Source organism: Lepidochelys olivacea, assembly GCF_965140295.1.
Source record: "Lepidochelys olivacea isolate rLepOli2 genome assembly, chromosome: 5".
In the NCBI taxonomy this organism is placed as follows: domain Eukaryota; kingdom Metazoa; phylum Chordata; order Testudines; family Cheloniidae; genus Lepidochelys; species Lepidochelys olivacea.
In genome coordinates, this window is record NC_140415.1 from 42034668 (window position 1) to 42059407 (window position 24740).

General features: G+C 43.9%; 1 protein-coding gene across 3 annotated transcripts in view; it reads right to left on the reverse strand.

Moving 5' to 3' along the window:
• Nucleotides 1-24740, reverse strand: part of ADAMTS6 (ADAM metallopeptidase with thrombospondin type 1 motif 6) — a gene marked incomplete at its 5' end in the record, with an annotated part of 323894 nt that overhangs the window by 36093 nt on the left and 263061 nt on the right. For all 3 annotated transcript variants that reach the window (XM_084627958.1, XM_084627957.1, XM_084627956.1), the window contains one exon: nucleotides 1212-1341. In XM_084627958.1, the coding sequence (XP_084484084.1) occupies nucleotides 1212-1341 (130 nt within the window). The remainder of the gene's footprint in view (nucleotides 1-1211; nucleotides 1342-24740) is intronic.

Sequence of the window (24740 nt, forward strand, 5' to 3'; positions counted from 1 at the left end):
TATATGCCAAATTGACTTGGCAGATTTGAGCAGGGCCTTGTTAATAAGCATTGCCAGTCTCCCATGGTATGGCAGAATTATTATGAAGAGACAAAATGTTGTATCTCTCTCACTGGTTTCAGTAAAAGTTTTAATTATCTCAATAATTATAAAAAGGAATTATTGCACATGTACTATAACTATTTTTCAAAGTGAAATATTTCACCTGTTTCTTACAGCTTTAAAGTAAATTGATCCCTTTTGAAGTCTAGTTCCTTGCCATACAAATTGTGGTTTTAATTTTATTTGTAATGTAACATAGAGCTATCTTCAAAAACTAAAAGCAAGTAGACATAACCAATTAGGAACCTAATCCTACAAGGTACTCATCACCTCCTGTTAGATGCCAAGCAGTCATTGTTAATGTCATTCCATACGTTGGTCAGTAAAGGTCACTTGATAAAAAAGTTACCAATAGATTGGGTGACCACGTGTTCCGATTTTAAAGGGATTGTCCCGATATTTGGGACTTTGTCTTATATAGGCGCCTATTATCGCCTACCCACTGCCCCAATTTTTCTCACTTGCTATCTGGTCACCCTACCAGTAGATAGTAGGGCCAACCTAAAAGTTTATGTATAGATTGCATCATATTTGAAAATCTTATCACAAATTTTAACTTGATACAATTTGAAAATACAGCAAGCTCTTAGCTCATAATGTAAATATCTACTGAACCTTTTAATTGGAAAGAATTATTATAAAGGCATTGACTGTTAATTCTCCCTCTCATCTTAAAACTCCTCTGTGCCAATGTTGGCGCCTTAAGGATGTCCCTCATTTCTATTCTCAGCATCCCTCCCCATACTCGACATTCAACCTTCAAGAAACTGATTCAATACCATCTTTCTGTCCAACAGAGACTGGACTTCACAGATTTTTTCTATATGCTTATTAATGCTGCTCATTAATCAAACAAGGGCCCCATCTAGGTCAGAGTGTAGTGCCTCCACCATTCACCCAGCTTCTTCTGGCCTGAAAAGCAAGAAGCCAGCACCAGAAATTGAACCCAGGTCTCCTGCATGATAATATGGGATCCTAAGACAAGACCAGGAAATTGTATTTTATACCACGTTTCACCAAAAGTAAATATTTCACAGATTTTTCTATATAAAAAAAAATGATTGCCTTGACAGTTAGTTGATAAATTACCATTTGTCCATAGTACTTACTCGGGCGGGCAAGGCTCAGTGTTGCAGGCTCTTTGGTTTTCTGGTGGTTTACTGTCTGGATCACAGTAGTTGTTCTGTACAATGGAGTTATCATCCAGCCTTTTACACACCACCTCTTGTTTCTGTATTCCTTGAAAATAAGTTGGACCCCATTACTTAACAGTAAATGCATCTTTCTGCTGAATAAAAGTATCTTTCACCTATTTGTAATCAATGTTCCTAAAGCTAAAAAAGTGAAAGGACCCATTGACTGAATGCTCCTGCAGAAAGCTTTCAATTTACTGTAATTTTAGGCAACTGCACTGTAAAGAGAATTTTAAATTACTGTTGTTTTCTAAGAAAAGAGCATATATATTTGTAGATTTAGTAACAAATATTTTATTTACATATGGCACAAAATCTATTTCCCATCTATTCCCTCTCCAGCAAAAAAAACCCCCAGTTTCCAAACAAAATAACATTAGACAGAATATGGTCACATTTCAGTGCAAAATTATTGTTTTTATGCTTTTGTTTTAAATAAAAGAGCAATAGTGTGAGATTCAGGGTCTCATTTTTGCACATTACATCACATAAGCATTATGTTCATTTAAATTATAAACCATTATTAATTCTCATTGACAAGCTTGTCTTTTTCAGTGTTCACTGTGTCTGGCACTTCCTGCTCCTCTTTAATTATGTTAACCAGCAACATGTCCTACAGAACTGATTGTCACTCACTAAAACATAATGATAGGTTGTTGCTCAATGGCAACATTTTAAGAGAATAGGAATCTGTCACTTAAACACCGGAATTCCATGTGATTTAAATTAAGACGTTGGGACTGAAGAATCACTTACACATAATAATCCTGTAGTTTAGAGTATTGGTATAAATCTAGTATACTTATCATTGGAATTTGCATGCAATATGCACCCCTCTTCCTTTTTTCAGATCAATCTTGGTCTGTTTACTTGAGCAAAAAGAAGGCCTGATTGCAACGCATACTCATAAGTAATTCTTTTTCACAAGTTAATTTCTCATTGAAATATAGGGGATATGTTTGTGTGCATGAGTAAGGGTTGCAGGACTGGGAGGAGTTTCATGCAAAAACCTTATGGAAAAAAAGCAGAGATAATGGTTTTGGGGTTTACTTGTTCTGCATTGTGACATGTCTAAAAACAAATAAGAATTAACACAACCTGGCTTTAACATATCAGCCAAATTTTATTTCAATGAGAAAATCTCAGTCACTACACTTTTACATGCTCCTTTCCTTTTGAAGACTTGGGTTTTGTATGAGATAGATTTTAACAGAGGTAAAATGAAGGACCTAGATGCGCCATATATCACTGGTTCTCAACTAGATGTCTGAGAACCCTTGGGGAGCCAGGAGCAGGTTTCAGGGGGGCCACCAACATAAACCAGAGACTAGGGCCAGCATTAGACTCACTGGGACCCAGGGCAGAAAGCCGAATCATGAGCCACCCTGCCCAGGGCTGAAGACATAGCCTGAGTAACTTAGCTTTGTGGGGCCCCCTGTGGTATGAGGTCCTAGGCAACTGCTCAGATTGCTACCTCCTAATGCTGGCCCTGGCTTTTAATCTACTGAAAATCAGTTGTGGTGCAGGTGGGCTATGGAATTTTTATAGCATATTGGGGGGGGGGAGGGGAGGAGGCTCAGAAAAAAAAAAGATTGAGAACCGCTAGCTTATATAAAACTTTAGGAATTAGCCAGTCTGCACAGAGGTATATGGTGGTGTTTCAACAAGAACTTTAATTTAGTTACATTTTTTAAAACTAAGAATATCCAGGAATGCTAAATTCTTTTGCAGGAGAAAAAAAATCATAGTAACAATATCCTCTTAAACAACAGCTTCAGTTCATCACTCTCCAATTGCTCCGTAAAGTCCACCGACTGTTTCTGTGTGATGGCATTTAGAATGTGGGATCCCATGTTAAGTGAATTAATCTGAAACATGATAATATGAGAAACTTTCACCTCAAATGCTAGGCATCTTATACTTTTTTCTGAACTGCACAACAGTCATCAAAACACTATCAGATTTATTTTCGCACCTTTTTCTTGTGGTTATTTTACTTAAGCTGGGTGAGCTCTGGCCAACCCCCTTTCACATACATTAGATTCAGGAAGCTGAAAGGAAAACCCATCAGACCCACCAACCTTTGAGGCCTACTAGCCCTCAGGGTAGTCAGAAGGATACATTTCAGAAAGCATTATTTATGGTCTGCAAGGACCCAAAGGCAATATAACTAAGTTTTAAAAGATTTTCTTCATGTTTTCTTAACCTTTTGCCTGCTTTAAACCAGTTAAACAACTTACCTTTCAAATGTTGCCATTGTTACTCAGTAAATCCAGTCAAATATGGCAGACACTCAGGTTGACTATAAACATCAAGATTCTTTTTAAAATTCAGATTTATTTAGAAAAAAGACATGTTTTAGCACCAGGCATACTTGGTGCCCACTCTCACCATTAATCCAAGATCCTCAGCGTGCCAGGTCAGATACCTCCATATGCTATATCTTTAGACATGTATCTGTGCTCTACAACATTAGACCAATATATCTGTGTGATTAAACTGAGTAGGTAAACCTGTCCTGTCAGATCTTACATATGACTACATAAACCTGTCCAAACGAACAGCAGGGACTGGTTCTGAATAATCTTCAGCCACCAAATCTCTTGCAGGCATGTTGAAAACATTTTGTTTTACTGTGCTCAGAACAATCTCTCCCAGTTGGGACTAGAACTAAAGTCTCAGGTCACAAAGCAGCAGCTTCACCACTTGAGCTAAAGGAGATGCATCCCCCAGCCATAAGTAGTATTTGCAGATGGATAATCCTCTTTTCAGACTTTCCTCCATTAGACAACAAGGCCGTCACACTGTCACTTTGCAAGATCTCCATTCTCGGCACTAAAAAAATGAAGGTTACTTACCTGTAACTGGAGTTCTTCAAGATGGTCTCTACATATCTGCATTCATGGGATGCTCTGACTGGTGCAGCCTGAATGGTAGAACTCAAACTAGCAGCACCAGTTGGCGCATTCACACATCTCCCTCTCTCCTTCTCTTAGCAAATGTTCCACAGCAAGAGTATAAAAGAGGTGTGGCACTCCAGCCACCTCAGTTCCTTATCCAGAGACCCCAGGCCCTTTGATAAGTAGGTCTCTGAAGAAGTGTGGAAGGTGGCGGTGAGTGTGAATATGCAGAGTCCATCTCAAAGAACTCCAGTTACAAGTAAGTAACCCTGATTTCTATTTTGAGTGTCCTCTGCATATTCCCACCCATAGGGTGGCCTAATAAGTAAAGTAATTCTGACCCATGAGGGTGGGAAAAAACAGAGTCCTAACTAAATAATGATTGCAGGACTGCCTTGCAAACTTTTGCATCTAACCTAGGTTCTAAGTCTAATAAGTAGTGCCTAGTGAAAGTATGTATTGTACTTCTTGTTGCCATTCTACAAATTTCTATTAAAGGAATGTGTCTGAAGAATGCCATAGAAGCTGCTTTAGCCCTGGTAGGATGTGCACTAACTCCCTAGGAAAAGGGATATCCTTTAAACCACAAGCCTCTTTAATACATAGTCTAACCCATCTGGAAAGTGTTTGCACTCGTACAGACCTACCTTTGTTCCTCTCTTTATAAAAGGTAAACAAGTTAGGAGATTGTCTGAAATGCTTAGTTCTGTCTATATAGGCTAATGCACTCCTAACATATATCGTACATAATCTAACACCACCAACCTAAATGTGAGATTTGGGATAAAATTATAGATTGATTTTTATGAATATTGGATATCGCTGTGGGTAAGAACCTTGGATGAGTGCATAATACTACTTTATCTTTATGAAATACAGTAGATGGTAGGTCTGCTATTAAGGCTTGTAATTCACTCATATGCCTTTCCGAGGTGACAGGTATTAAGAATACTGTCTTAATCTATAAATGGAAAAATATATAGCTCTGCATAGGTCAAAATGGTTGTTATATTAATTGAACAAGCACTAAAGTCAAATCCCAAGTGGTACAGGATACCTGACTGGAGGATATAGATTGTTAAGACCTTTTAAAAACCTTTTAACTATATCATAAGTAAAAATTGATTTACTATCCAGAGAGACATGGTATGCTGATATTGCAGAAAGATGGATCTTTATAGATGACAGGGAGAAACCGACCTTTTTAGATATAATAGATATTCCAATTTACAGCTAATGGGTGCAGTAAATGGATCCACCTCATAAATGGAAATCCACAATAAAAATCTTTTCTGTTTGTAACATAGTATTTGCATGTTGATTCTTCCCTTAAATTCATCAGTACATTTTTCAACTCTAAAGAACAAGACTGTTCTAACAATCCCAGAATCCTATCCTCCAAGTTGTGAGGAAAAGAGACCAAAGGTCTGGGTGATTCACCACTCCTTGTTGTGACAACAAGTCCAACACTAATGGTAGGAGTTTGTATAATACCTTGGACAAATGAACTATATTTGGATACCACTGCTGCCTGGCCCAGGCCAGCGCTAACAAAATCATTCTGGCCTTATCTTATTTTATCACTCTTTAAATCAGGGGAAATGGAGGGAATGCACACATCAGACTCTGGCCCCAATTCATCAGAAATGCATCTGATATCGAGTCCTTGTCTCTGCCTGCCCTCAGACAAAAGCTCCAACTCTTCCAGCTGCTGCAAGATGCAAAAAAGTCATTACAGGATATCCCCACGAACTAAAAAGCTCTGCTGCCATTTCCTTCTTCAGAAACTGCTTCTGTATTTGAGAGGTTGATGGACTCAGCTGGTCTGCCTGTACATTGTGTTTCTCTGATTCATGTATTGCTACTTGGTGTATTTATACACCACTCCTAAAGACTGAAGGAGTCGCTTCTCTGTACTATTGCAAAGAATGCGCTCCCCCTTGTTTGTTCAGATAATATAATGCTGTCATATTGTCTGTTTCCACCTGACACTGTGTCTGAGCTGAGGCAGAAATGTTCTTAAGGCCTGATTGATTGCTCTCAATTCTAACATGCTGATATGCAATTTAGTGGCAAAAAACTAAGTTAACACAGAGTTAAGGTTGCTTGGTGGGTTGTGTGGGCAACCTCCCCACCCCCAATCTGCTATCTTTTAATAGTGTTAGGTAGAGTTGTGTGGGTAAGAGTGAGTGGATTGTAAAAGGAGGCAAAGAGATTGTACTTTTCAGCAACTGTATGGTTGGCAGAGAAAACTGTGTGTTAATGGGGCATATTGGGGCACTGCTGAAAGACGGCAGAGTTAAGCTTGCATGGACAATCTTAATTGTGCATTTCCTGGTTTTCAGTAGTTTGAGTTTTGCTCAGTTCAGTGTTCTGCAAAGGGAATGACATCCCACCAAGCAACTTTAACCATGCATTAATGTAGTTTTATGTCATTGAATTTCCTTGTTTTTGTAAAGTATGTTGTTGGTAGGAGCTAGTCATTTAGAGAGTTGTACATATAGTGTTCCACAATTTCAATACTGAGCCAGCCAGCTCCCCTCTCCCCACATTAGCTGGGCCCCACCAGCCCTGCCATGCCCCTGACCCATTCACTGTGTTCCTCCCTCCAACTTGGCCCCCTTCTCACTACTGTACTTAGCCCCCTTCCCCCACAAGCAGGGAATGCAACTCCCTGAAATCTTCACTCCCGGTATACAAACATTTCTACTGCTGTTATTTTCTCCCCTCCTATTACTTGACTCACATGAAGTGCCTGGAACAAAGGGCAACTATATCTACACTTCCAGTTTTCTGCATGTCGAGCCACAGGTTTTTGCCCCAGCATCCTCAGTCAACACCTTTAGATGTGCATCCAGGAGTGTGCTGAAATTGAGCCATGCGCTCACCTAGGAGTGCGGATAAGAACAAGTGTTGACTATGCCCTGCCATTCTACCCGCTCACTTTGTGACATGGTGAATGTAACGATGCGGTGACTTGCCCTCCAGTCTACACTGGCCTCCACCGTCATTCCCACAATTCCTTGTCCCTGTATCCTTCAGCCTTTCAGCCTTCTCATTCCCTACCCACTCCCATTTCTTCTCTATGGACTGGAAGTTACCTGCTGTTTATATATCCTTGTTCAAAGTTTAACCTTTCTTTTTCCACGTGGCCTGCTCTGTTTCTGCAACTCAATCCAGCTCAGCCCTGTCCTACCATCTGAAAATGTGTACCCCCCAGCATGCAGACTTTCAAGCCCCAAATAAGCCCACTCAGCAGCATGGGTTAGGATGTTCTGGGCCCTTTTTCTGATGACCTCTTTGGGGATGGATGCAAGGACAAGCATGGAGAGACAGCAAAGCAGGGCCAGGGCACTGATCCACAGCCTGGTAATAATCAACCCTCATGTTTATTATTGTGATTGACATACAGTTAATCTTTGGTTTGTTAGGGCAGGATTTCTGGGTTATGAGCAATAACATTATTGTTATGGAGGAGGATATCACAGGCTAAGGGGTGTGTTTAGCCTGGGTTGAGGGTGGTACACAAGAGATTCCCATAGAGCTCACTCCCTACCTCTCCCCAAGCCCACTCTCCATCCCCACATCCACCACAAGGTTTCAAAGATGGATGCCAAGCGGAAGAAAAAAATCCTTATACACACCATTACAGTATATCCTGGTTAGAGTTAGGTACAAAAGAGATTCCCATAGAACTCATTCGCTTGCTTCCTTCCTTCCCCTCCCCCACCCCAGCCAATTCAGAGAAAACTATCACAGCTCCTGGACACAACTCTACGATGCGGTCCAAATCTGCTCTCATACACTGTATGAGATACGGAAAACGCAGCAAGTATTAAATACCCTTTTTGTTTCAATTTTCACAAAAAAGGTAACGTAGCGAACATCTATGTAAATGAAGTAGGATTGGAGGCTAAAATAGGGAAAGAACAAGTTAAGCATTACTTAGACGCGTTAGATGTCTTCCAGTCAGTAGGGCCTGATGAAAGATATTTTAGAATACTTAAGGAACAGTATGAAGAGATCTCTGAGCCATTAGCGATTTTCTTTCAGAGCTTATGGAAGATGGGAGAGATCCCAAAGGACTGAAAAGAGCAACTATATTAACTATCTATTCAAAGGGGAATAAGGACAACCCAGGGAATTATAGAGCAGTCAGCTTAACTTTGGCACCCAGAAAGATAATGGAACAAATAATCAAACAATCAATTTGTAAGCACTTAGATGATAATAAGGTAAGTAACAGTCAACATGGATTTGTCAAGAGCAAATCATGTCATACCAACCTAATCTTCTTTGACAGGGTTACACATTTTGGGGACAGGGAGGGAAGCAGTAGATGTGATATACATTGACTTTAGTGAGGGCTTTTGATACTGTCTCACATGACATTCTCATAAGCTAACTAGGGAAATATAGCTTAAACGAATCTACTATAAAGAGGGTTCACAACTGGTTGTGAAAGTGTACTCAGAGGGTAGTTATCAATGGTTCACAGTCAGTCAAGCAGGGTACAGCCTGGATCTCTCCTGGGTCTGGTTCTATTCAATATCTTCATAAATGATTTGGATAATGGCATAGAGGATATACTTTTAAAATTTGAAGACAATACCAAATTGGGAGGGGTTGCAAGTGCTTTGGAAGACAGTATTAGAATTCAAAGTGATCTGACAAACTGGAGAAATGGTCTGAAATTAATAGGATGAAATGCAATAAAGAGAAATGCAGTGTATTGTATTACACTTAGGAAGGAATAATCAATTGCACAAATTAAAAATGGGAAATGACTATTTAGGAAGGAAAACTGCAGAAAAGGATCTGGGGGTTATAGTGGATCATAAACTAAATGTGAGTCAACAATGTAATAGTGTTGAAAAAAAGCAAACATAATTCTGGGCTATATTAGCTCAGGTGCAAGAGAGACATGAGAAATAATTCTTCCACTCTGCTCTGCATTGATAAGGCTTCAGCTGAAGTATGGTGTGAAGTTCTGGGCATCACACTTCAGGAAAGATGTGGACAAATTGAAGAAAGTCTAGAAGAGAGCAACAAAAATTATTAAACGTCTAGAAAACATGATCCATGAGGGAATATTGAAAAAAATGGGTTTGTATAGTCTGGAGAAGAGAAGACTGAGGGGAGACATGATAACAGTCTTCAAGTACATAAAAGGTTGTTATAAAGAGAAGGGTGATAAATTCTTCTCCTTATCCACTGAGGATAGGACAAGAAGCAATGGGCTTAAATTACAGCAAGGGAGATTTGAGTTAGACTTTATAGAAAAGCTTCCTAACTGTAAAGATAGTTAAGCACCAGAAAAAGTTACCTACAGAGGTTGTGAAATCTCTTGTCACCGTCTAACCTGTTTTTAAAAATTTCCAAACACCTATTAGTGATGGCCTATATAATATTTAGTCCTGCCTCAGAGCAGGGGACTGGACTAGATGACTATCATGGGGTTTGTTACCCACTTCTCTGGTTTTTCCTTCTGGCTCATTTGGGGATTAGCACACAATCATCCTTCTTCATCATCCAGGGTGCACCTTCTTTGTGACTTAACCTCTGGCCAGGTCACTATAGTTTTCCCTTCCAGGGCAGTATCAAAGTCCAACTGGACAAACTGTCTCAGGCAGTCCCTTTGCTCCACAGCCTAGTCTGTGCCACTTCCCCAGTGGATGGTAGAGGAACCTGGGCCCACCCACTTCTCCAGGTTCCAGCCCCGGAACGCTACACCAGCTGCCAAGGTCTTCACTGTCTCAAATCTTGCTGCTGCCCTGGGCTGCTGCCTGCTTCACTGCTATCAGGTTCCTTCTTCAGCCTCCTCTGGGTATGCCCTCCACACAGGGCCTGGGTCCCTGGGCTTCTCTTCTCCCCTGGTTTCCTCTTTTTCCTCTCTAAGACAGACAGTGACTGAAGGACTTCTGTGCTGCAGTTGTCTTCTTACTCTCTATTTCCTGGTTTTATAGCAGCTTAGCCTGCCCCTTACCCCACTGGGCTTCATCGTGGATCAGAGCTTATCAGCCTTGACTCTCCTCCAGGTGCCACCTGTCACAGACTTAATTGACCCTTTTAATTTATTCAGGCTTTGTGTGGGGTAAACACACAATGACCTCTCTCAGTCTCCTCCAGTTCAAATCTCTATCATTCTATGTGCACACCAGGAAAAAGGCTCAGATTATTTCCACCAGCATGAATCACCACAATGTCCGGCAGCTCATTCAAGTCATCGGTTAGATGCTGCACAGTGTGCAACATCTCTCCACCCAAATCAGACTGTAGTTAACAATCCCTTTGTCACAGTGTACTGCTTGCTCTCCCACAAGCTTCTGCAACCTTATGATCCAGGAATCACCCAGAATTCACATGATGGCAAACCTAGCAGCACACATATTTCTTTTCCCTTAGTGGTTGAGGTGCCTACTCTGTCAGTTCCAAACTGCTGCACTCTGTCTTTGAAAACATCACAGTAGTCTGATGCAAGATCAGGAAGCAGCCACTTGCATCCACCTCCGTCCCAGGCCAGTAAAATACAGATTTTTCTCAAAAAGGCTTGGCTACCACCCACTATTGTTTCCCACCCCCTCCACAGCTGCAACCCCTTTCCCTGTCCCCCCATTCCCATTCCCACCCCCACATACAAAGTTCTCTGGCTCTTTCTTACCTATTATAATAAAAATATTAATTAGACTAGCTGCTGAGTATTCTGCTGTGTTCACAGTAAACCTCCCCATAAAATAAAAACAAGTTATATTAAGCAACATGAGATATTAAATCTTTATTGCACAGGTGTACAAAGGTTCGGATTAGAAAAATCAGTGGTAGCTTTTTCATCAAGGGCAATGGTGTCAGCACATTCACTCAAACTACCCATGCATGCATGAAGTGATTGCATAGAAACCCTCTTAATGTTTTTTCTTTATTGGTGCATCGCACTATAATCCTTTCACACTGCATACCTACACAAGCAAAAGAGTGAATATGTTCTTAATTACCATTCATAATTTGGCTCTTCCAAAGATTTAGTGGGTGCCATGCACTACCTTGGGTAAAAATTAACTGACTGAGACCATTTCAACCTGCATCACAGCAATAGTTTGATCTCTAATTCAGTTTAAAAAAAAAAACCCACCTAGAAACTTTTTGAAAAATGGCTATTTTTTTTTTTTTGGAGCTTGTCTTCAGAACCCCTGACTCAAATGACACCAAATTTATCTCACCAGCCCTTCTCTGCACCCCAACAATGCATAGCAAATTTCAAGAAAAGCCATGCAAGCATGTGAATATCAGCGCATTTAGAATATCATCCTTTAAATAGGAAGGACAGAGAGATGGAGGAGTAAAAGGACTTCCCTGCACATCCATCTTCTGCAAAGGAGGCTCTGAAAGAAGTGAAGTGGCCCGTTCATCTCAATGGGGTGTTATCATCTGAATGAGAATACCCCTTGGAGATGAATAAAACCAGAAACAATAGCTCTGAGACATGTGAACTGCTCCATTCACTCAGTGGGTGTTCCCATCCCCATCTGAGTACTTTAGATCCTGTGATATGTATGAAGTATGTCTGTTCTTAGCTCCCCACCCACAGGGTCAGGAATTTCTCAGATTCTGGATCATATTGGGGGCAGGGAAGGGCCTCAGGCCTTCCCAAACGGGCAAGCCCTTCTCCAGAACCCAGCTCACACAAGGGCAGAGGGTGGGGTAGATGAGCACTGATCCTGGTACACACATGGGGAGGCATTAGACACCCCCAGAGGGGCAAGGCCCCCATATGCCAGCTCACATGTGGAAGCATGGTGGGGGACTCAGACCCTCTGCAGGGGCTCCCCAGATCTGGGCCCAAACAGGAAGGGAGCATGTTGGGCTAAGAGGTGCCCCTACCCCTTTTCTCCCACAGTCTCCCGACTCCTCACCCCCATGTCCCCCTTCCCAGTGTCCTATCCATACACTCCCTCTAACCCTCACACTTTCTCACCTGAGCTACTAACCTATCTTCCCTCCCCTACGACCCACTCCCATTTATCCTCCTCCCCATAGTTGCCATTGCCTTGCTGCAGTCACTAACCCCTGTCTACCTATTCCTCCCATCCTCTGCCCCCTAATGTTTCTCCCCTCCAGGAAGCATCCACATGTCTAATTTGTTTTCCCAAAGACATTGAGTATATTCCCCCCAAAATAAAATTGCAACCCAAGCCTCACAAATTGTAGAAATCTCCAACCTCTCAGTCCAAAACTCCTTTTGTCTTAAGTGGAGGATTGTAATTAACTTATGCTTAGTTATGTTAATTGAAGGATGAGTGCATAGCCATCAATCTCATTGAGGTCTGTGATTCTCTCGGTTTAACAGTAAAAGATAGCACAAAGAAACTGTTCTGGGGAGACACGTAACTCAGAAATGCCTTGCTCAAATTACCCCAAATTTGGATCACTAATGCTATCCCCTGTCCCCATGAGATACATCAAATTTCAAAGCAATCCATGTAACCATTCAGATTTTAGGGCACCTATCCCAGAGTGGATGCATCTGAGGTAACTATTCCAGATAGCACATGTTTATTCTACCCCTCCCCCCCCCCACGCTGTTCCTCAGCCGATCTTGTCAACAGCTGGAAATGGCCCATCTTGATTATCACTACAAAAGGTCCCCCCCACCCCCACTCTCCTGCTGGTAATAGCTCACCTTACCTGATCACTCTCATTACAGTGTGTATGGTAACACCCATTGTTTCATGTTCTCTGTGTATATAAATCTCCCCACTGTATTTTCCACTGAATGCATCCGATGAAGTGAGCTGTAGCTCACGAAAGCTTATGCTCAAATAAATTTGTTAGTCTCTAAGGTGCCACAAGTCCTCCTTTTCTTTTTGCATATACAGACAAACACGGTTGCTACTCTGAAACCGGAGATTTAATGGTATTCCCTTCATTGCATTTTGACCCTGTGTCCACCACCACAGAGCAGATAATACCTGCTGTGGCTTATTAGTTTTCAATGCATATTGTCCACCCCAGTTTGTAATTTCTCAATAATAGTGCTGCAGCTCTCATCTAAAGACAAACGTATGGAGTAACTGACATGGTTGATATTAGAAGATTCATTAACCTTAGAAAAAAGAATACCCTCTGTTTTGGAGACCTCAAATTGCAGAAGTATGGAGGACCTTATGGAGGAAAGGCCTGGCCTACAATTCTCAGCATTGGACTCAGGAGTGATTTTTCCCAATTTATATATAACCTCAGACTGGCAAAAAGTAAACATCTGATTTATACCTATCAGGCTCTTTTCCACTGATAATGCCTTTGTTAACCAATTGTCTATGTAAGGCTACACAAATATTCCTTGTTTTCTGAGATATGCTGCTGCTACTAAAAGACATTTTGTAAACACTCTCAGTGCAGTTGACAGGCCAAAAGGGAGGACCCTGTACTGAAAATGGTCTTCTCCTACCATAAAACACAGATATTTCTGATGACATGGCTTGTTTGAAATATGGAAATAAGCATCTTTCAAATTCAGAGCTGCAAACCAATCCTGAGGCAAAAGAGAAGGGATTACAGAAACTAGAGATAACATGCAGAAATAGAACTTTTTTATAAACATATGTACTCATGAGGTACCTCCTCTCTTGTTCCTGACTCTAAAAGAGAAAGAACCTTGGCAATCAGCAAGTTCTTTTGAGCTGTATCCCTGACAAGGTCAATGGGAGAGGGGGTTGGGAGAATATGGAGGATATGGAGGATATGGGGACTTGAACTGTATTAAATAACTGCTAATATCTAGAATCCACCTGTCCAAAGTTATTGATTGCCATGGGTGATAAAAGTGGGCTATGTGGTCCCCAAACGGAGGAGGAGAAGTGTCTAACAGGAATGGTTTACAGCTCTCTGACCTTACGGTAAATCTGTGACCCTGAATTAGGCACAGAATGTGTTGAAGTCGCAGACTTCTTTTTATTAGAAGGTTTAAATGACCTTCTTCTTCTGTTTTGCTGTTGTTCACAGTGACGTTGAGACAGTTATTAATTCCTTCTTTGGCAGAACAAAAGGAAGTATTTCTTCACACAACCTGTAAAACTCTTTACCAGAGGATGTTGTGAAGGCCAGGACTATAACAGGGGTCAAAAAAGAACGAGATAAATTCATGGAGGATAGGTCCATCAATGCTATTAGCAAAGGGGTTGGGGATCCACGACCACCGCTCCCAAGAGAAGGAGGCGGGTGGTGGTGGTCGGGGACTCTCTCCTCAGGGGGACTGAGTCATCTATCTGCCGCCCTGACCAGGAAAACCAAGAAGTCTGCTGCTTGCCAGGAGCTAGGATTCACAATGTGACAGAGAGACTATCGAGACTCATCAAGCCCTCGGATCGCTACCTCTTCCTGCTGCTCCACGTGGGCACCAATGATACTGCCAAGAATGACCTTGAGCGGATCACTGCAGACTACGTGGCTCTGGGAAGTAGGATAAAGGAGTCTGAGGTGCAAATGGTCTTCTCGTCCATCCTCCCTGTGGAAGGAAAAAGCCTGGGTAGAGACCGTCGAATCGTGGAAGTCAACGAATGGCTACGCAGGTGGTGTCGGAGAGAAGGCTTTGGATTCTTTGACCATCGGATGGTGTTCCAAGAAGGAGGAGTGCTAGGCAGAGACAGGCTCCACCTAACGAAGAGAGGGAAGAGCATCTTCGCAAGCAGGCTGGCTAACCTAGTGAGGAGGGCTTTAAACTAGGTTCACCGGGGAATGGAGACCAAAGCCCTGAGGTAAGTGGGGAAGTGGGATACCGGGAGGAAGCATGAGCAGGAGCATGCGAGAGGGCAGGGCTCCTGCCTCATACTGAGAAAGAGGGATGATCACCGAGTTATCTCAAGTGCCTATACACAAATGCAAGAAGCCTGGGAAACAAGCAGGGAGAACTGGAAGTCCTGGCACAGTCAAGGAATTACGATGTGATTGGAACAACAGAGACCTGGTGGGAGTACTGTCATGGATGGATATAAACTGTTCAGGAAGGACAGGCAGGGCAGAAAAGGTGGAGGAGTTGTATTGTATGTAAGGGAGCAGTATGACTGCTCAGAGCTCAAGTATGAAACTGCAGAAAAACCTGAGAGTCTCTGGATTAAGTTTAGAAGTGTGAGCAAAAAGGGTGATGTCGTGGTGGGAGTCTGCTATAGATCACCGGACCAGGGGGATGAGGTGGACGAGGCTTTCTTCCGGCAACTCACGGCAGTTACTAGATCGCAGGCCCTGGTTCTCATGGGAGACTTCAATCACCCTGATATCTGCTGGGAGAGCAATACAGCAGTTCACAAACAATCCAGGAAGCTTTTGGAAAGTGTAGGGGACAATTTCCTGGTGCAAGTGCTGGAGGAACCAACTAGGGGCAGAGCTCTTCTTGACCTGCTGCTCACAAACAAGGAAGAATTAGTAGGGGAAGCAAAAGTGGATGGGAACCTGGGAGGCAGTGACCGTGAGATGGTCGAGTTCAGGATCCTGACACAGGGAAGAAAGGAGAGCAGCAGAATACGGACCCTGGACTTCAGAAAAGCAGACTTTGACTCCCTCAGGAACTGATGGGCAGGATCCCCTGGGAGAATAACATGAGGGGGAAAGGAGTCCAGGAGAGTTGGCTGTATTTTAAAGAATCCTTATTGAGGTTACAGGGACAAACCAGCCCGATGTGTAGAAAGAATAGTAAATATGGCAGGCGACCAGCTTGGCTTAACAGTGAAATCCTTGCTGATCTTAAACACAAAAAAGAAGCTTACAAGAAGTGGAAGATTGGACAAATGACCAGGGAAGAGTATAAAAATATTGCTCGGGCATGCAGGAGTGAAATCAGGAAGGCCAAATCACACCTGGAGTTGCAGCTAGCAAGAGATGTCAAGAGTAACAAGAAGGGTTTCTTCAGTATGTTAGCAACAAGAAGAAAGTCAAGGAAAGTGTGGGCCCCTTACTGAATGAGGGAGGCAACCTAGTGACCGAGGATGTGGAAAAAGCTAATGTACTCAATGCTTTTTTTCCTGTGTCTTCACGAACAAGGTCAGCTCCCAGACTACTGCACTGGGCAGCACAGCATGGGAAGGAGGTGACCAGCCCTCGGTGGAGAAAGAAGTGGTTTGGGACTATTTAGAAAAGCTGGACGAGCACAAGTCCATGGGGCCGGATGCGCTGCATCCGAGAGTGCTAAAGGAGTTGGCGGAAGTGATTGCAGAGCCATTGGCCATTATCTTTGAAAACTCATGGCGATCGGGGGAAGTCCCGGACGACTGGAAAAAGGCTAATGTGGTGCCCATCTTTAAAAAAGGGAAGAAGGAGGATCCTGGGAATACAGACCAGTCAGCCTCACCTCAGTCCCTGGAAAAATCATGGAGCAGGTCCTCAAAGAATCAATGCTGAAGCACTTAGAGGAGAGGAAAGTGATCAGGAATAGTCAGCACGGATTCACCAAGGGCAAGTCATGCCTGACTAATCTAATTGCCTTCTATGACGAGATCACTGGCTCTGTGGATGAGGGGAAAGCAGTGGACGTGTTGTTCCTTGACTTTAGCAAAGCTTTTGACACGGTCTCCCACAGTATTCTTGTTAGCAAGTTAAAGAAGTATGGGGTGGATGAATGGACTATAAGGTGGATAGAAAGCTGGCTAGATTGTCAGGCTCAACGGGTAGTGATCAATGGCTCCATGTCTAGTTGGCAGCCGGTATCAAGTGGAGTGCCCCAAGCATCAGTCCTGGGGCCGGTTTTGTTCAATATCTTCATAAATGATCTGGAGGATGGTGTGGATTGCACCCTCAACAAATTTGCAGATGACACTAAACTGGGAGGAAAGGTAGATATGCTGGAGGGTAGGGATAGGATACAGAGGGACCTAGACAAATTAGAGGATTGGGCCAAAAGAAATCGGATGAGGTTCAACAAGGACAAGTGCACAGTCCTGCACTTAGGACAGAAGAATCTCTTATACTGCTACAGACTAGGGACCGAATGGCTAGGCAGCAGTTCTGCAGAAAAGGACCTAGGGGTTACAGTGGACGAGAATTGGATATGAGTCAACAGTGTGCCCTTGTTGCCAAGAAGGCCAATGGCATTTTGGGATGTATAAGTAGGGACACTGCCAGCAGATCGAGGGACGTGATCGTTCCCCTCTATTCGACATTGGTGAGGCCTCATCTGGAGTACTGTGTCCAGTTTTGGGCCCCACACTACAAGAAGGACGTAGAAAAATTGGAAAGAGTCCAGCGGGGGCAACAAAAATGATTAGGGGACTGGAACACATGACTTAAGAGGAGAGGCTGAGGGAACTGGGATTGTTTGGTCTGTGGAAGAGAAGAATGAGGGGGGATTTGATAGCTGCTTTCAACTACCTGAAAGGGGGGTTCCAAAGAGGATGGATCTAGACTGTTCTCAGTGGTAGCAGATGAAAGAACAAGGAGTAATGGTCTCAAGCTGCAGTGGGGGAGGTTTAGGTTGGATATTAGGAAAATCTTTTTCACTAGGAGGGTGGTGAAATACTGGAATGCGTTACCTAGGGAGGTGGTGGAATCTAATTCCTATGAAGTTTTTAAGGTCAGGCTTGACAAAGCCCTGGCTGGGATGATTTAGTTGGGGATTGGTCCTGCTTTGAGCAGGGGGTTGGACTAGGTGACCTCCTGAAGTCCCTTCCAACCCTGATATTCTATGATTCTGTGAAGGATGGACAGGGATGGTGTCCCTAGCCTCTGTTTGCCAGAAGCTGGGAATGGGCAACAGGGATGGATCACTTGATGATTACCTGTTCATTCCTTCTGAAGCACCTGGCATGAGCCACCACTATCAGAAGACAGGATAGTGGGGTAGATGGACCTTTGATCTGACCCAGTATGGCAGTTCTTATGTTCTTAGAAGTAAGAAGCCAATGAAGAAGGCAGGTACTGTCTCAGCTATCTAAATAGTGGAAGAGATGATCTCTAAGTTGTCTGAAAAATACCTAAAGATCCAGCAGTGGAGCTTACATTTTTCATTTTCTCTCAGATCTCATCCGTCTTTATACTGAATAGACCATCTCCCTCAAATAGAAGATCTTAAATTCTCATTCTTGTCTCAGGAGAAAGACCCACTGATCTCAACAAAGACCCACTGATCTTAAAGATATGGCTTAGGCTATAGCTCTAGCTAAATCATCTGAAGAATCCAGTGCTTTTACACATTATTTGCAGATCCAAACTCTTCAGCTCTGAAGCACGAATGCCCTCTCGGTGCAGAATCAGAGAAGGTCTATTACCATACTGAGGAATAATGCGCAGGAGAATGAGCCCACCTAAACCAAGGTGGAAATTGCCAATCTAGCCAAAACGCCACATTCAGTTCTGGCTGAAAATATCTTTGAGCATACGGATCCTGTGACTGAGTTTGCTTGTAAAATCTCTTTTCCAGGTCCAGCTATTGATAAGGGCCCATTCTCAGTTCTGAGCGAAATTGTCTAGGCTGAATTAAAGAGACTGGAGAAAAACTCTTATTCGGGGATCCTGATGAAGTCTTAGGTGTTGAAGGTATTGGAGAAATCCTAACTTCTTCAACTTGCCTTCCCATCCCTGAAGGACTGTCTATTTGAATCGATTTGAATTTGCTAATAAACTCTCTGATTCCTGTTCCAGTGATACACAAGGATTCATTACCAACTGTGATAGAGATGGACCTTATTGGTGAATTTGTGCCGTAACCACAATTGGCTGGGAAGCTGGCTTGGTACCAGACTGTAAACATATGTGCAAAGTGTCTAATCTGCTGAGGGGTGCTCCCCCCACAGCTCCGCTCAGGCCCTGCCCCAATCCACCCCTTCCCACTCTACCTCTTCCTGCCCCCACTCCACCCCCTCCCCCAAGCACGCTGCACCCTTGCTCTTCCCCTCCCCCACAGCACCTCCTGATGCTGCGAAACAGCTGATCCGCAGCAGGCGGTAGGTGTTGACAGGGAGAGGGAGGCACTGATTGGCAAGGCCTGCTGGTGGGTGGGAGATGCTGGGGGGGAGGGAGAGGCATTGATAGGGGGGCTGCACCCACCATTTTTTCCCCTTGGGTGATCCAGCTTAACATTGTAGTTATGTTCCTGAAAAATGCGACTTTAAGCAAAATGATGTTAAGTGAATCCAATTTCCCCATAAGAATTAATGTAAATAGCCGGGGGTTAGGTTCCAGGGAAATTTTTTTCACCAGACAAAAGACTATATTATATATATACATACACACACACACACACACAGTATACGTTTTAAACAAACAATTTAATACTGGTACACAGCGATGATGATTGTGAAGCTTGGGTGAGGTGGTAAAGTAAGAGGATGGGATATTTCCCAGGGAATGCCTTACTGATAAATGATGAACTATCAATCAGCTGAGCTCTCAAGGGTTAACACATTGTTGTTAATGTAGCCTCACAATCTACAAGGCAGCACGAATGGAGGGAGGGGAGGCAGCATGGCAGACAAAGACAGAGATACACACCATGTGTGTGAGAGATAGAGAGAGAGATGCGCATTGCCCCTTTAAGTACACTGACCCCACTCTAAGTACACTGCCTTTTTAAGTAGATCAGCAAGTTGAGACAGAAGCTCTGCCAGAAAGCTCCCTCCATCCTGAGCCCTGTCTTATTCCACCTTTCTATGGAAATGGGGTAAGCGGGGTGCAGGAGCAGGGGGTAGGGGGACACCCTGACATTAGCCTCCTTCTTCCCCCCCCACCCCTCACAGCAAGCAGGAGGCTCCTGGGAGCAGCTCCAAGGCAGAGGGCAGGAGCAGCAAATGGCAGTGGTGGGAGGGACAGCTGAACTGCCCAGCAATTGATAGTCTGCTGGGTGGCTGCTGCACAGGGAACTTAGGGGAGCGGGGAGCTGATGGGGGGCTGCCGGTCCACCCTGCTTCCAAGCCCCCACCAGCTAGCTGCACCGGGCTGCTCTTCCTGCAAGCATTGGCAAAGCAGGTGGCTGCCAAACGTCGTTAGAAGGGAGTATTGAGGAAATTTAAACGAGCATGTTTTGTAATTGATCAGCAACGTAACAATGAAACAACGTTAACCAGGATGACTTTAAGTGAGGAGTTACTGTATACTAGTCTGATATTTGAGTCTGTGAAGCAGGCTCTTTACTCTTCCCTTGGAACTGACTCATCCAGATACCCAACAATTGGATTAGAGGAATGTTTTCTGGTTCCACCACAAGAGTTTTTGCCCAATCCTGTTCCTTGAAGACCAGTGGATTGGATGGATCTTTTTCTCATGGTTTGGTTCTTGAAGAAGAGGCCGACACAAATTACACTTCTACTCATGGTAACAGTCCAATCCTTTTCTGGTGGATTGGCTCTAGCAACAGACATCAACACCATAGTAGCTTGAGTAGTCTTGCTCTTTGGATCCTTCCCTTGATGCTTAGCATCAAAGAGGAGGACTTAACTCTCTTCATTCCAGACATATTCAAAGCCAATGCTGGTGTAGGAGGCTTATCCAAAACCTGCCATTGCTTGGTTCCAGAAGACTTTACTAACAAAGCTTCTTGGATTAAAATTATCTGAGGCCTATTATTCCTCTCCTTCTTTGCTTGCACTGTGAGAGTTAAGCAAATATAATATTTTGATGGTGAATGAGCATTCTGCAAGCATGCCAGAGATCTAGCTTGTGTGTCTGATGCCAAGAATACAGCTAGGCATGACAAGCATCTCTTAAACCCCAGCTTTTTGGTCTTCAACTCCATCATTCTAGTACTGAAGAACTTATATCTAATTCTCCTGGAAACTATAACAACAATAACAAGAGTGCTCCTACAGATACTGCTCATGGGTCCTGCTTTTGAGCAGGGGGTTGAACTAGATGACCTACTGACCTACCTTCCAACCCTGATATTCTATGATTCTATGATACATAGACTTTAAGGCTAGAAGGGACCATTGTGATCATATAGTCTGATCTCGTGCACATCGCAGGTACAGAACCTCACCCACCCACTCATATAATACACTCATAATCTCTGGCTGAATTAATGAAATCTTCAGATCATGATTTAAACTAGCAAGTGACCCATGTTGCAGAGAAGGATGAAAACCTCCCAGGGTCTCTGCCAATCTGACCTGGTGGAAAATTCCCTCCCAGCCTCAGATAAGGCAATTGATTAGACCCTCAGCACTGGGTGAGATGCACCAGTCAGACACCTGGGAAAGAATTCTCTGTAGTAACTCAGAGCCCTGCCCATCTAGTGTCCCATCTCCAGCCATTGGAAATATTTACTTATAGCAGAGAAGGATGGGCCATATTCCCTTGCAGGTAATATCATCCTCTTCATAAATTTATCAAGCTTGGTCTTAGAACAAGTTAGGTTGTTTTGCCCCCAATATTCTCCTTGTAAATGTAACCCTTCTGCCCGTCAGAGTTGGCAGCAACAAGGGCCGGGTTCAATATCTAGGGGTTCCATTCCAATAACACAATGCAAACCGGCTCGAGCCCCCACCCAGTGACCTGGGAAAAATATATACCACCCCCGCTGGGCGCCTCCAAGAGGCAATACTTCCCCTCTCGCAAGCACATAGTCTGAGTGTAGCAAAAGTCTTTTAATAACAGAGAGAAACAATGTGGCATTATGTTGGGGAAACACCCCCAACAGGATTCATAACACAACCCATGAGCAAAAACAACCCCACCCCAGACAAATTGGGGCATGCCCTTTTCCCTTTGGTTCTTGAGTCCAGCAACCCCAAAAGTCCAATGCCCCAAAAGTCTCTGTCTCTGGTCAGGGCAGCCCCAGAGTTCGAAAGTTTATCGGCGGAGCTTTACCTCCCAACCTGGGTGGAAATGGGACGGGGGTAAGAGGCACCTTACGTGATCTGAAGCTGACCGCCCCATAGCTCCATAGCGGCGCTCCGCCAGCCGCCCCACGAACTCCTTCGCTCAGCTGCGCTCCGCTCCGTCAGCCGCCCCACGAACTCCTTCGCTCAGCTGCCCCACAAACTCAGCTCCACGGCCCACAAGCAGCTCCTGCCATCCACACACTGCTCCGCGTCGAACTGCTTCACCAGCCGTCCCGCAAACTGCTCCACAATATATCTTCAGGCTCCCCCACTACTTAACACAACACTCAGTGATTTCAGCTCTTAGGTGAATTCAGCTTGTAGCAGGGGAGCCCCAGTGCTGGTGCACTGTCAGCCCAAAGTCAGCTCAGCAGCCTATAACTAGACTTCTAATGAAATCAAAATTAGCTCTGATATTCCACAGTGGAGAGAGGAGGAAGTGCAATCAGCATGTAAGGCCCTCACCAAGGGGCCCATGCCACCAAGTACTACTACTTGTCCCCAGCCTCTCTCCATTCACACAGTTTTGGAACCCATGACCCTTGCCTAGCGAGTGCTACTTAGTTGATGGTGAATCCCTCCATCATAACAAAAGGCCACGTACAGTTCCAAGCACAGTTCCCATAATCAGGGTAATAACAATTTATTCTTCCTGCCCCAATAACAGAGACACTGGGGATCCCACAGCAGCCAAAGTGACCATTTGGGCAGCTATGGTCTCATTCTAGGCGTGGTGGGTGTGCCTATGCAAATGAGATCGGCCCCTGAAGTTCTTTTCCACAACTTGCCACACCTCACCACCAGATGTCAGGGTGGAGCTCATCCTGACACTGCTTACATAAGGCTATTCCAGATCTTCATTCCCCTGATGGTTAGAAATCTTTGTCTAATTTCAAGCCTAAACTTCTTGATAGCCAGATTATATCCATTTGTTCTTGTGCCAACACTAGCCCTTTGCTTAAAAAACTCCTCTCCCTCCCTGGTCTTTATCCCTTTGATGTATTTATAAAGAGCAATCATATCTCTCCTCAGCCTTCATTTGGTTAGGCTAAACAAGCCAAGCTCCTTAAGTCTCCTCTCGTAAAGTAGATTCTGCATTCCTCTGATCATCCTAGTAGCCCTACTCTGCCCTGCTTCCACTTTGAATTCATCTTTCTTAAACATAGAACTGCACACAGTATTCCAGATGAGGTCTCACCAGTCCTTGTATAATGATAATAATATTTTCCTGTCTCTACTGGAAATATCTTGCCTGATGCATCCTAGGATTGTGTTAGCCTTTTTCACGTCCGCATATATGATTCTGACTATTTTATAGGGATCAAGAAATCTCAACTATCATAAGAGAGATGGAAGAAAATGATTATTAGCTTAATCTCCTCAACTCTCACTCTCTCAATTCCTGGTTTCAGAGTAGCAGCCATGTTAGTCTGTATTCGCAAAAAGAAAAGACTAACATTTTCCACTGAATGCATCCGATGAAGTGAGCTGTAGCTCACAAAAGCTTATGCTCAAATAAATTTGTTAGTCTCTAAGGTGCCATAAGTACTCCTTTTCTTCTCTCAATTCCTGACAGTTAAGTAAAAGATCTTGAGGTTTGAAGGGCTCAGCTGCAAGCAAAGTGATTCACTTGAAATCTCTGTATTTTCTAACTAAAATATTAAATCATTAAAATACAACATATGAACAATAGAGATGCACAATTGAAATCAAATCTCCCAAGATTCTCACCTGAGCAGAAGGAGCACTTCTCCTGCACTCCTCCACTTAACTCCCACCACAGGGAGCCTCATGTTTCATAACACCAACCCAAGCACTAATGCTAATAGTCCTCTTTCTTGCTGAGTAATTTGTTAACACAGAATTTGTGCACCATGGTGCTCATCAGCTGTGGATGACACCCAATCAGTGATTAAAGTTTCATGGGGGGGTGGAGGAGCACAAGAGGTCACAGACTCAGGAAATTTTTTTTAAAGAATGAGCCAGGTTGAGGGGTGAAGATCTTTTACCAAAGCTGCTGCATCTACAACTCCTTGGGCTTCTGCTTCTCTTAGCTCAAGGCTTTGCTCCTCCATTGACACAGGCACCATCCAATCATTGGCCCATCTGCCTGTCTATCATACTTGCAGGGGAAGGACTCTGCCACCACCCCACCTGGCTCTGTTTACTTCTTTACTCCCAGCTCACAAACAGACAGCCAGTCAGGCCCAGTAGCATCCTCCCACCCTCTGGCAGAGAACAGGGTGAGGGTGCATCTCCACCACTGGCAAGGCAGTAAACACAGCTGGGTGATCCCTGAGAGACCTCTAGCACCACTGAATCACACTGCACCCTCCTACCTGTATCCCTAGAGAGATCTCCAGTCCTGGCTCCACTGCCTAAAGGCTGTGGAAAGTACAGGATGAGCCACAGGAGGCAATGACTCTTCCTTGCTGGCTTCAGAGCACCTTTCAGGGACAGGATCCTGAGTTGGGCCAACCAGGATGGACTGAGGTGGAGAGAAGCAGGGATGGGATTATCCCTGGCTCCAGCCCCAAGGTCACACTGTGCCTCCCAGACAGACCCCAAACCCCACTCAGTCTCTGTACTCCCAGGTCCCAGAGAAATCCCCAACTCCACAGAATGTCATTGCATTCTCTGACTCCTAGACCCAGAGAGACCCCAGATCCTAGAGATACCTACTCAAATCCCAGACACCTTAAACCCTGGAGACCCTAAACCCCACCAAATGTCACTGCTCCCCTAAA